At 42.5% G+C, this 13,651-nt stretch overlaps 1 protein-coding gene across 5 annotated transcripts in view; it reads left to right on the forward strand.

Moving 5' to 3' along the window:
* Positions 1-1,734: 1,734 nt before the first annotated feature.
* Positions 1,735-13,651, forward strand: part of AP3D1 (adaptor related protein complex 3 subunit delta 1) — a 100,133-nt gene continuing 88,216 nt past the window's right edge. For 3 of the 5 annotated variants that reach the window (XM_068108307.2, XM_068108324.2, XM_068108333.2), the window contains exons 1-4: positions 1,744-1,985; positions 8,856-8,951; positions 9,059-9,139; positions 10,987-11,067. In XM_068108307.2, the coding sequence (XP_067964408.2) occupies positions 1,890-1,985; positions 8,856-8,951; positions 9,059-9,139; positions 10,987-11,067 (354 nt within the window). In that variant the 5' untranslated portion in view covers positions 1,744-1,889. Of the gene's footprint in view, positions 1,986-8,855; positions 8,952-9,058; positions 9,140-10,986; positions 11,068-13,651 lie in introns of all 5 variants that reach the window. The other 2 variants (XM_068108314.2, XM_078767853.1) reach the window with 1 other exon arrangement.

The following is a 13,651-nucleotide window of genomic DNA, read 5'->3' on the forward strand; positions in this document are numbered from 1 at the left end:
TTTGTGACTGGTATGGTGAGTATGGTGCAATACGTTTGAGACCACCCACAAGGCGGTGTCGGTGTCTGGTACCGTAAAATGGGGTGAATAGGGACACAAACTGAAAAAAAGTTCGGAAACTTTTTTCACTGAAAATTGATAACCATACTGATTTGTTGATATTTGGGTTGAAAGTGTTCTCTTTTAAAAAAAAAAAAGCAAATTATAGTTCCTATTAACCCCATATATGGGTTAAATAGGAATAAATAGAATTTTTATGGCTGTCCCTATTCACCCCGTTTTACGGGTGAATAGGGACAGTCACTAATACAAAAAAATAATAATCAAGAAACAATCCTGAGTTTCCAACTTATTGCTAAATTGATAGCTCAGATGGATGCACATAATATGCACCCATAATATAAACCACGGTGCCAATGAGAAAAAATATGGGGTAAAAAGTTTCTCCAAACTGTCCCTATTTCTTGATTATTATTTTTTTGTATTAGTGACTGTCCCTATTCACCCGTAAAACGGGGTGAATAGGGACAGCCATAAAAATCCTATTTAACCCATATATGGGGTTAATAGGGACTATAAGTTGCTTTTTAAAAAAACAAGAGAACACTTTCAACCCAAATATCAACAAATCAGTGTGGTTATCAATTTTCAGCGAAAAAAGTTTCCGAACTTTTTTTCAGTTTGTGTCCCTATTCACCTTGCTGTCCCTATTCACCTTGCTGTCCCTATTCACCTTGATGTCCCTATTCACCTTGCTGTCCCTATTCACCTTGCTGTCCCTATTCACCTTGCTGTCCCTATTCACCTTGCTGTCCCTATTCACCTTGCTGTCCCTATTCACCTTGCTGTCCCTATTCACCTTGCTGTCCCTATTCACCCCATTTCACGGTAGACATTAAAGACCCCAAGGTGTCTTTCGTGAAGAGTAGGCCATTGTGTACTGAACTAATGGACAAATTACCAATTCCTGTCTTGACTTCGGCTAGGAAGGCAATGGCAAACCATATAATGAATTTCTTGCCATGAGATTGCTTGGATAACCTGCCTACGGTAAGACTACACCACAACTCAACAACTAACTTAAACGTTATCCCGCAATCCCCACTTTTCTTTTTTTGGTATACAAGATCGAGGCTCATGAAAGAGCTAACATTAATCACAAAAAAAACAAAAACAGACACAACAATAAAGGGAGCGGGAGACAAGATGGGGAGAGAGAGGGAAGCGCACATAAATATAATTTAATTATAATTTTTAATATTAATATTTATACATATTTTCCACATTTCATAGGCAGGTTTTTAATAAATCGGTAATTTTTATATTCCTAACAAAGCTTTACGTATACAGTATATGGAGAAAATTTTCTCTGAAGAAATTTACTCACGTGATGCAGGGATAATGTTCGACCCATTTATGTATTACGTACGCACATAGATGCTCGGTGCGTATGGGAGGGTGGGGGAGGTATGGATATTATGGTGGGGTGGGGTGTGAGGGAGCTGAGTGGGAAGAGGAGGAAGAGTGCCAAAACCTCCGCCGTTTTTGCGTACATAATAAATAGATGGCCTCATACAATTTGCGTTGCCGTGTCGTTACAAAATACTGTATATGTCGTCGTTATTTAGCGTTAGGAAATCATTGTATTTGCGTCTTTAAAGGCTGTGGTGAAACGGAACCTGAAAAGGGAGGGAAGGAAATCAGAAGGAAATGCGGAAGGCGAGCCCTCGATTCACGATTGTCACATCGCGTCACGTGGTGTTTGCTCCTGGCGCCATCTTTATCGGATCCTTCGTCCCTGACGTCCCGCCGCCCGCGTGTCTCCGCTTCTGGCGCCCTTCGGTCCACTTGCGATGCGTCTCTAGTTCGCGGGACGAACCCCAGCCGCCATGGCGCTGCGCATCGTGAAAGGCAGCTTGGATCGCATGTTCGACAAGAACCTCCAGGATCTCGTACGTGGCATCCGCAACCACAAGGATGACGAGGTGGGAGACGAGACGAGGGGCAATCCTCTCAGAGTCGTGTCCAGTCTTTCCGCAATGTCGTCCGTCGGCCGCGTCACAATAACCGTATTGCGGTGAGGGAACCTGCTCGGGCCTGACGCGTCACGCAGGTTCATCTCGACCACCTCCACCTCGTCCTTTTGCCTCCGGCGTGTGACGTTTGCGGTTTGCGGCGGTTGTGCCGAGTCACGTGACGGCTTCACCTGTCCTGTGAACAGTCACGTGGGCTCACGTGATCCGGTATTGCTGCTGTGAAGTTAAATGGGAAAAATCTGCAAATAGGTGCGCAGGTATCCTTGGCCGAGTGAAGGTGTGCAAGCTGTTAAGTTAAGTTCTATCTAATTAATTATTAAGTAAAGCAGGGCATGCTTGAGGTTAAAGTTTCTTTAATAACTTTAAGGTATAAGTTGCATATGCATGGAGATATTAAACAGGAATTCTCTCTGGATTTCAGGTTGGCAATATTTAGGAGCTCCGCTCATCCAAAGCTTGCACTCAATATACGGATAGTCTGGCCAGGTATATCGATTACAGGATATGTGAGACCCAGTGCACTTTTTACTGTGGACTACAATAGAATATATATACTGTACTTACTAGTACTGTATACTGTACTGTATATACTGCACTGTATACTAGGGGGTATATAGGGATCACGTGACATCTGATGATGAGCATGGAGGATCTGCTTGCTGATGTGCCTGCGGGTTCATACGCTCTCACACTCACCTGCACACAGGTGACCTCTCCCATACCTTCAGGAGTGGACACGACAAATTAAAGCGATTTCTTTCCCTTTGTCCAAAGAAAATCCCACAATTGATCAGGTATGAGATCGGTGCTGCGATCGGTGCTGCGATCAAATGGGTCATTCTAGTCTCTCCTAAAATTAGACAGCCAATCAGAAGTCACGCATTGTACACCTATCTCTCATACTATATCACGTGCCCGTGCCGCATGCATGCTTCAGATCATTCTAGCATGCGGCTAACGATGTGATGCCTGCATGTATTGCAAGCTCGCGGCCTTGCTTCTATCCGGAGGCGGCGATAGGGGAATGCAAACCAAGTGCGGTCTAGCATGCGTGCTGATCAATTTGAAATTGTTTGTCTTTCACAAACACGACAAGATCTTTCGAAAAAACATTTGGTCGTTTTCCTTGTTTGTGCATTGAGGTTGCCATGGCGTCCTGTTTATTACCCAACACACGCAAAGCGAAAAGCATGGTTAGGCATTCAGGTGCGTACGCGTAGCGTGCGTGTCTGCATTAAAAAAATGCATTTTCTCAGCAACCGTTGGTCCGATTGCCACGACATTTTACCACAGGAGCGCCTCCGCCTGTATGATTTTTTTTATTCATAATTATGACGTCATATGTCACGTGGTACGGACGCCATCTTGTTTGAACGTTAATCGGAAAACGAATCTGCACTTTTGCAGTACTTTGGCTCTAAATCAGTCCCTATCGCACGTGTACAGAATGAGACAATTTTTATACTCTGTCTTATCTGACACTCAAAATTGAAAGTCATTCCAAGCAGGAAACTTCTGTTTTTAAGGATGTCATAAAGGACACAAACAATAGGCACGAATAACTCGTGTAACGTGTTAAATAAGGCGTTGTAAAAGATGGTGCATCAACGATGGTAGACCTCGAAATTTTGTTTTCTCCAACCTTTAAAATATTTATTTAATTATATACCTGAAAACTAGAACACAAATCCTCTTTTTAGCATTTTCAAAACCTTTTCTGTTTAGCAGTACTTGGACAAAATATTGCAGCATTTTACGTCATCACCTCCAATCAAATTTGCCGCTCGCAGACCCCGCCCTTGTCCTTGTTTTTCAAGACCGTGCGGAGTAAGGTGTTCTATTAACTGTAGTTATGTAAATAAATGACTAATGCTTTCGATTTTATAACCTTTGATTGCCAAGTGAGTCAGGCGATGATCTGCGGCCTTTGCAGCAAATTATTTGCATTTAGTGAGGAGTCTTCAAGTTCATTTGTTTTTTAAAATCGAACTGTATGCTCTCCGGTCGATTTGTATAACCTGATGAAAATGAAAAATTGGTTCTGAATCGACGAGGTAGTTTGCAGGTAGATTTTTCTATATAGATTTTGGAGGTAATTTGTCTTATGTTGCTAAAGCAAGACCAACAATCAACAATGATGTGTTTCCATCACAGATCAAGATGTTGGCAAATGAGATGATAACAGAGGGTGAAACAGCAGGATTTATGAAATTTGTGGTCTACAAAAGCATCAAATTTGTTTATATTTATAAACAATTGGCTGCCCACTCTGGTGGTCATTGTCTGTAAAATACATTTTTGTCCCCCGTCGCACCGCGGAGCGAAAGGGGGACTATGGCTTTCCCCTCCGTCCGTGTGTCCGTCCGTCCGTGCGTGCCGGCATGCGTGCGTGCGTAAGCAAAGGACCGCCTTCGAATTTGGTGTGGGTGCAACCCACGTCAAAATCCAAGATGGCCGCCGCCATGTATGTCTGATGCCATGTATGTCTGAACCTTGTGAGCTGAATATCTTGAAAAATAAGCGAAGTACCAACTTCTAATCCGGTGTGTGGGTGTATCTAGGCATAAGGAAGAACGCTATTGAAAATTGGGTCGCCACGTCAAAATCCAAGATGGCCGCCTTGCGTCTTCCACTTTGTCAACTCGCATCACTTCACCGACGGGGGACCTAGGCGTAACGCTTGTTAAAATGTACAAAGCTTCCCCTCAAACGGGCCAAGAGTGTTTGAGTTTCCAAATCTGGATGATACGTTAAAAGTAATGCAAGCTGAACTACAATGACACTCTGTAGAGCACATACCTCCGTCGGGCTGAACAATTTATGTTTTGTATCCCACCGATAGGTCGGACCTGGATCCGGACCTGAACCTAAATCGAATCGGCATCTTCTTCTCAACCATCCAATTCATCTACCAAGTTTTAGCCAAAATCCATGCATAACTTTTTGAAACGTCATGCTAAATATTGTTTTTGGCCCTATCACTCTGGTGAAGAATCGCTTAAAAAAATTCTCGTATCCGCATTCAGATCTTCAACAAAATCGAATTGATTCGTCCTTATCACACTCCAACCTGTCCACCAAGTTTCATTCAAATCCGTCAACTTTTTGAGATATCCTGTCCACAGACACATAGAGAGATAGAGATAGGTGTGAAAACATAACCTCCGTCCACCTTTGGTGGCAGAGGTAATATTATGAGTAGGAACAAAATGTGAACTCTGCTTGAAGCACAAAAGATGAACTCAAGTTGAAGGATTGTGTCCATGACTTGGACATCGTCCTGCATTGCCTAGAAGTTAGAAACATTTCCCATCTTTTGACATTTTAGAGAATCTGGTTTATGTCCTCATTAATGCCTATTTAGACGCTTGTGAGCATCTGCTCCGTATGAACCAGATTTTTTTTCTTTTGTAATTCGCACTTATCATTGCACATTGACTCCGTACACGCAAAAGCTATCTCCATAGCAATTGGTTATTCTGAGGCACAGATTTGCCTCATTGTTTCTTATTTTGACTGGGCTGTGAATGTCGCAGCTTTGACTCAGCCAGAAGTACGAAAACCATTTCAGTTTAATTCAAGTCATTGGAGTATTTCAAGAATTGACTTGCAGGCATTTATTGGCCAGTATTTTATTCTTGTTTCAAATTATTTGTCAAGGGTGAGGGGGGTGGAGTGTTCTATTTTTTATGGCACTTGAAAGATTCCTATTTCTAAGTTTTGCTTTTATCATTTTCTGGATTTGGTCATTTTCATTACCTCCACCACCAAAGGTGGATGGAGGTTATGTTTTCACCCCTGTCTGTCTGTTTGTGAACAAGATATCTCAAAAAGTTGTGGACGGATTCGGACAAAATTTGGCAGAGAGATGGTGTATGTGACAAGGACGTAATGATTATATTTTGGTAAATATCCGGATTGGGATCCGGCGAGTAGAATTTTTTAAAGTGATTCTTCACCATTAGGAGTTAGGGCCAAAAACTATATATAGCAGGATATCTCAAAAAGTTATTTACGGATTTGGACGAAACTTGGTGGACAGGTTGGGTGTGTGACAAGGAAGAATCGATTTGATATTGGTGAAGATCTGAATATGGATTCTGATACGAGAGTTATTTAATTCTTTAGTGATTCTTCACCATTGAGGCATCGGGCGAAAAGCGATATATACAACAACAACAACAACAGGCATTTTAAAGGCCATTTTCCCTGCTAGAGCGGGGGTTAGCCTTGCGGTCCCCATTACAATCTTCTCCATCTTGCCCTATTTTCTGCATCTCCCCTTGTTAACCCCCTTGCCCGCATTTCTTCTTCCACCATCTTTAGGCAAGGCTTTCTCAGTCTTCCTCGTCCTCTACTTCCTTCTACATTCATTTCCATCACTCTTCTCAACCAGTCACTTTCATCTTTCCTCAACACATGACCAAACCATCTCAACCTGTTCCTCTTCACAGCATCAATCACAGGCTCTATTCCCATCATCTTTCGCAATTCATCATTTGTCTTCCTCTCTCTCAACGATACTCCGCACATCCATCGAACCATTCGCATTTCCACCCTTTCCAACCTTCGTTGCTGCTCTACGTTCATTACCGATGTCTCGCTTCCGTAAATCGTAACACTTCTCACACATGCAGCATACACCTTTCCCTTCAGCTTCAATGACACTCCCCTCCTCATCAGCACGCCACTCAGTTCCCGAAACTTCTTCCATGCACATCTCACTCGAGCAACCGTTGCCGAGTCTGATCCACCTTCTCCAGTGTGATCCACCAGGGATTGTTTGTCGTCGAGTCCGGCAAGAGGGATTGTTTGTCGCCGCCTCCGGCAAGGGGGATTATTTGTTGCTGCCTCCAGCAAGGGGGATTGTTTGTCGCCGCCTCCGGCAAGGGGGATTATTTGTCGCCGCCTCCGGCAAGGGGGATTGTTTGTCGCCGCCGCCGGCAAGGGGGATTGTTTGTCGCCGCCTCCGGCAAGGGTGATTGTTTGTCGCCGCCTCCGGCAAGGGGGATTATTTGTCGCCGCCTCCGGCAAGGGGGATTGTTTGTCGCCACTCCAGGTCTGCTTGTGTTCTTTTCATTATTGTTTGACACTTATTTTATGCAATGAAACTTATGCAATTTATGACACTTATTTATCCCTGGTGTTGGGCTAGCGGCTAGGGTGCCGGCTTAGGATCCTAGTATCCTGGGTTCGAATCCCGGTCGATCGCTGAATTAACGCCAGGGGGGTTGACTCAGCCTGTCATCCTTCCGAGGTCGGCTAATTGAGTACCAGTTCACTGGTAATTCCCTGTTTGTCGTTAAAGGTGGCAAAAAGGGTTGGCGTCAGGAAGGGCATCCGGCCGTAAAACATTGCTTCAAAAAGGGGACCAAAAAACAACAACAACCACGGTTCCCGAAAAAGGCCAACCCCCGCTTGCGGGGAAAAATGGCCTCTAAAGGTGGTATATATACTTATTTTATGCAAGGGAACACTCAATTTATTTTCAGGTCTTTTATATAATTCTGTCGTCATTTTATATCATTTCTTTTATCATTTTTTATTGTCAAAATCTATCATTCCAAGCACACAGAAATTGTGGTCATATGTGCCGAAGTTGTGACCATATGCAGTTGAAGAGGATAGCAGGGACTTGAGCTAAGATAATTGTGTGAGTTTGAGGGAGGCTGGTATCTTGTTTAAATGTCTATTTGAAGGAATCGTGCTTTATATTTATTTGATGAGTTACTGCAGTTGTGTGTGCACAGAATTTCCAATGTTATAAAAATGTGCTTTTCAAAAGAAAAACAATTGGCAGTTAGAGCTGAAATAAACTTTCATGATTTAATGTTTCCATTACGAAGTAGGAGGTTTGGGATTTGTTTTAGCCAAGATAATGAATCTGAGCATTGTGAAGGTGGTACCACAAACCCCCTCATTACTCTTGTCGAACGAGAGGGTATTGCATTTTTGGTCCGTTTGTTGTCCCCTGTCACACCGCGGAGCGAAAGGGGGACTATGGTTTGTCCGTCCGTGCGGGCGTGCGTGCGTAAGCGAAGGACCGAATTCTAATTTGGTGTGTGGGTGCAACTAGGCATATGGAAGAGCCCTATTGAAAATGAGGTCGCCACGTCAAAATCCAAGATGGCTGTCACCATATCTAAACCTTGTGAGCACGATATCTTGAAAAGTAAATGTCTGAACCTTGTGAGCGAAATATCTTGAAAAAGAGATGAACTGCCAACTTCTAATCTGGTGTGTGGGTGTATCTACGCATAAGGAAGAACGCTATTGAAAATTGGGTCGCCACGTCAAAATCCAAGATGGCCGTCACCATATATATGTCTGAACCTTGTGAGCGAAATATCTTGAAAAATAAACGAACTACTAACTTCTAATCTGGTGTGTGGGTGTATCTTCGCATAAGGGAGAACGCTATTGAAAATTGGGTCGCCACGTCAAAATCCAAGATGGCCGCCTTGCGTCTTCCACTTTGTCAACTCGCATCACTTCACCGACGGGGGACCTAGGCGTAACGCTTGTTTGTCTTGTTTGGCTGTCTTTCCGCACATAATTTGCCAATGTAAACTACAGTTTTTACACGTTATTTTTTTCAACCGAGTACCTCTATAAAGTATGTGCAATTAGAATGCAAGTACGTCTATAAAATACGTACTATAAATCCACACAAGCCAAGTCTGGGCGAAGGTATGTAATCTTTCATTGCTCATTCTAGTTGGCTAATTTGTACAAGCATGTATTGCCTTTCCTTGAATCGTAGTTCATTTGGTTATTAACTTGTTAACAATAACTTCCACCCATTTATGTATTCCACAGCCCAAGTACGTGGCTCAATGCATTGATGAGGTGAAACAGGAGCTGAAACAGGACAACATCGCAGTCAAGGCGAACGCGATCGCCAAGCTTAATTATGTATGTAACAATTCATGAGAGGAGGGTGGTGGGGGGGGGGGGGTGGGGGGTCAGAGTTGAATTTGAAGGTTCAGTGTTGATCATTTGTTGTCCTACTCTTTGAACAGCTTCAGATGCTGGGCTATGATATTGGATGGGCGGCTTTCAACACCATAGAGGTGATGAGTTCACCCAAATTTGCTCACAAGGTGAGGAATGTGTTCTGCTTTCATTCACATTTGGTGGAAATCATTTACCAAAAGAGCTGCTGATAAATGTACTGGACTCTACATTATAGTGCAGGTTTTGAGAAAAAGGGGTTTTATAAAATTTCATTTCCCCATTTAGAAGCGCATTCAACGCCCAATAAAAATATTAGCAGACCAGCCTCAAACATTTTGTGGGAAACTGCTGTTAACAGAAAAGGTGTACTGATCTTGAAAGATTACTCCAGTACATTTGATTTGATTAGACTCTCGATGTGGAACAGAGCGGTTTGTATCCCAGGGCCATAGATTTACAAACTGCCCATATTGTAATCGGCCGTCAGTCGTTCCTCACTCCCCCAAACCCCACGCTATTTCCTCCTAAATGGTTGTGCAGAAATTCACCAAACTTGGTAGTTATCACTACATGGGAAGAAAGTGTGGGAACAGTATCATTTTTGGCCCCAACCCCAGGGCCCTGGGTTCAAATATAAAACATTTTAAAATGAAACTTAGTATATGCAATGAACATTGCAGGGCATATGAAATATGTAACGATTTTTTCGGTTCATGCCCCATAGGGTGGGTCACGGGTCAAAACGGGGGGGGGGGGGGGGGGGGGAAATTAACTTCGAATTGGATATTGGGTCATTCCTGGTGTAACTTTTGCCATCTTCAACCTTAATTTTGGTGGGAAGTGTGGGTATTTGTGATGGTGTGCCAGCGGCTTTGCTCTAATTAGGCTTGCCCTGAAGGGGATGCGAGACTATTGCAATGGCCTTGTCTGTCTGTGTGTGTGTGTCCGCACCTATATATTTTCGTTTTAAAAATGGTTTTCTCTGCAACCGCTTGTCCAATTGATGTGAAACTTTAAACATGGAAGGGACTCCCCATGGAGAATATTTGATTGCAAACTCTGACATCATAGGTCACATGGCATGGCAGCCATATTGGATTAAAGGAATAAAATTTGGACATACCTTTCTCAGAAAACACTCAACGAAAAAAAATTAGAAACTTGGCATATGTCATCGACTTCCCATGGTGTATATAGAGTGATAACGATGTCGTCATTGGTGAAGTGGTATTCCAGCCATAATTGGTTGAATTGAAATTCTTATGTGAAATAACTGAAACTTCATATATCTGATACATGACTCGATGTGAGTGAATAATTAAATTTATGACGTTCATAACCCATGCCATTAAACTATCTGACATAAAATATGGTATATAGGCCACAATATGGGCCAGTGTATGAACCAGAATAGCAGTGGGCCATAATAGTAACGTGTTCAGTTAACGATGGTAGTTTTGTTCAGAATGCACGTGTGAGGTGAGACTATACGCTCTACGAGTGATGTTCTCGTTTATTTGATATTCCGGTTTGTTTACGCACTTCATTTTACTTAATATTTAGTAATATATATATATATAAATAACCACCTTCAGAGGCCATTTTTCCCCGCAAAGCGGGGGTTGGCCTTTTTTGGGAACCGTGGTTGTTGTTGTTTTTTGGTCCCCTTTTTGAAGCAATGTTTTACGGCCGGATGCCCTTCCCGACGCCAACCCTTTTTGCCGCCTTTAACGACAAACAGGGAATTACCAGTGAACTGGTACTCAATTAGCCGACCTCGGAAGGATGACAGGCTGAGTCAACCCCCCTGGCGTTAATTCAGCGATCGACCGGGATTCAAACCCAGGATCATAGGATCCTAAGCCGGCACCCTAGCCGCTAGCCCAACACCAGGGTTAATATTTAGTAATACTCCATCAATTTCGCAAATCTTCACTCATTGTGTCACCCACCTTGCTTCCATCCCTATATTCCTTTATTTGTGCCTTCTCAGAGAACTGGCTACCTTGCAGCTGCTCAGTCCTTCCATGAAGGCACGGATGTGCTAATGCTGACTACAAACCTGATTCGTAAGGTGAGGCACTCTTCATAGCAAATCTTGTACTTTATTGTAGACTGCTTTTTGAGTTTAGAAACAAGCCAATCAACCATGTTCAGAATACTTTTCCCTGATTTGTGATGACTAAAATTTTGCCTCCTCATGTATTACGCATATATCTCCTCACATTGAGTTTGATTGCAGTAGGATGTTTTAGCAATGTGTGATGAATAATGATTGGTTGATGGACTTGGAATTGACTTGGAATTCTGCAAATTACATTTTGAAACATTTCTACTTGGGCATTCCATGTCCAATCCTCATGCCTCAAGGAGGTTATGAAGAGTTTAAAAGAAGGAACGTTTATTCCAAAGTAGTTGATTTATTTATGGTCGAGTGACTTAATTGAACTTAAAAACGATAGGGGATAAAAGTATGCTTTAACTGTCATTGATTTAAGGTCAATATGTGCGTGGGTTGTTCCTTTGATAAATAAAATGGGTGTCAGTCTTGTTGAAACTTTGAAACATACATTTAATAAAAGCAAAAGGAAGCCAAATAAATTATGGATCGATGAAGGAACAGAGTTTTATAACAGACCGTTTATGAATCCTTTGGTACACCCCAGCCCTGCTGGTGCACCCCAACACATTCTCATTGGTACCGACCTCCCGCACTTCTTGTCCACCCTACCCCACCCTCAATGCCTGTGTACCCCACCTCCACCCACCACACCTCCACTCCACCCATGGTACACCCAACTACACCAAAACCCTCAACATAGCGTTTTTTCCAACCTTTTTCCTCCATTTGCAATTGATTTAATTATCGGTGAGATGAAGATAGAGCTTACTGTCATTATTGTTCCTGTTGCATCTTGTAGCTAAGTGTAGATGTAGGAGCAAACTGTATATAAATGTCTGTTGCATTGCGATCAGGAACTCAATGGAGGAGGAACTCTGGGAGCTCTAAGATAAATCCTGCTCATGATGATGATTATAATCGGAGCATATATATGGGCGTTTGTCGCATTGTGATGTGGAACTCAAGAGATGAACGCGGGGAGCTCCAAGATCCATCCCGCATTCCACTAATAATACCTGAAAAATAAAGAAATAAACCGTTTTTTTTGTATTATTTACTATATGATTAAATAATACTCGTATATTTGTTGAAGAGATGTATCTCACCTCACATAATATCTTCCTCATGTGGAATGACTCGACAACTCCAATGTCGGTCGAGCAGAACCCGTTTTGTGGGTCTTTCAATAAGTCATCCAACGAGGTCATAATGCATCATATCATGAGCTATGATAGAAGGGAATGCTCGTTTTGAATTTCACAAAGGATTTCCTGTCGAAACAAAATTTTATTTAATGTTTATTGAGGAACTTTAACATTCATCCAACATTCAAATACCTGCTTGTTTATAGGAATAATAAATTTTTACATTGACGTTCTTGTTTCTTATCAAGTTCATCAATTAGTTCATAACAGGCCAGGGAAGCATAACTTCTGAGGCATGCTTCCACACAGCATGGGTTTTGGGAGACATCCAACTCTCCCGCAACCCTCCCTGAACGTGACTTGCACAACACGACGGTGAGGCGCATCATATAGTTCATAACAAGCAGATGATGGAAAAACACTAATAACAAGAACGGCACTTGGTAGAGGGTATAGTCATGGCCAAAATATTGGCACCCTTGCACTTTTTTCAAATAATTCACCATTTCATTCACAATTTTCTCAAAAATAAGTTGACATTGACAAAAGTATTTGGTCTCCACAATTCTTTATTTCTTAGTTAATATTACAGTTAATATTATAGAACCTTTGTTTTTGATTCAGAACTTAATATATCCTTTTAAATCAGAAAATAAAAATAAATGGCATTGACAAATTTATTGACACCCTGGACTTAATATTTGGTAGCTCAGCCTTTGGACAAAATAACTGCAGTCAAGAGCTTCCTCTAGCCATGAATGAGCTTCCTACACCTTTCTACTGGCAGTTTGCCCCATTCTTCTTGTGCAAACTGCTCCAGTTCTCCCAGATTTGAAGGGTGCCTTCTCCCAACTGCCGTTTTTCAGATCTCCCCACAGGTGTTCAATGGGATTTAGATCTGGACTCATTGCTGGCCACTTCAGCACAGTCCAGCGTTTTGTCTTGAACCATTCCTGGGTGTTTTTTGAATTGTATTTGGGGTCATTGTCCTGCTGCAAGACCCATGACCTTCGGAGACCCAGCTTTCTGATACTGGATTGAACATTGCGCTCCAAAATGCCTTGGTAATCTTCTGATTTCATGATGCCATGCACACATTCAAGGCACCCAGTGCCAGGGGAAGCACAGCAACCCCAAAGCATCACTGAACCTCCTCCATGTTTGAAGGTGTTCTTTTCTTTGAAGGCTTCCTTTTGTTTTCTGTAAACATAGAGATGATGTGCTTCACCAAAAAGCTCTAATTTGGTCTCATCTGTCCAGAGGACATTCTCCTGGAAGGATTTTGGCGTGTTCAGGTGTGTTTTGGCAAACTCCAGTTGGGCTTTCTTATGTCTCTCTCTCAGCAGTGGGGTCCTCCTGGGTCTCCTACAATAGAACCCCCTTTCATTGAG

Source organism: Myxine glutinosa, chromosome 1 (genome assembly GCF_964187855.1).
Source record: "Myxine glutinosa chromosome 1, kmMyxGlut1.1, whole genome shotgun sequence".
Classification (NCBI taxonomy): domain Eukaryota; kingdom Metazoa; phylum Chordata; class Myxini; order Myxiniformes; family Myxinidae; genus Myxine; species Myxine glutinosa.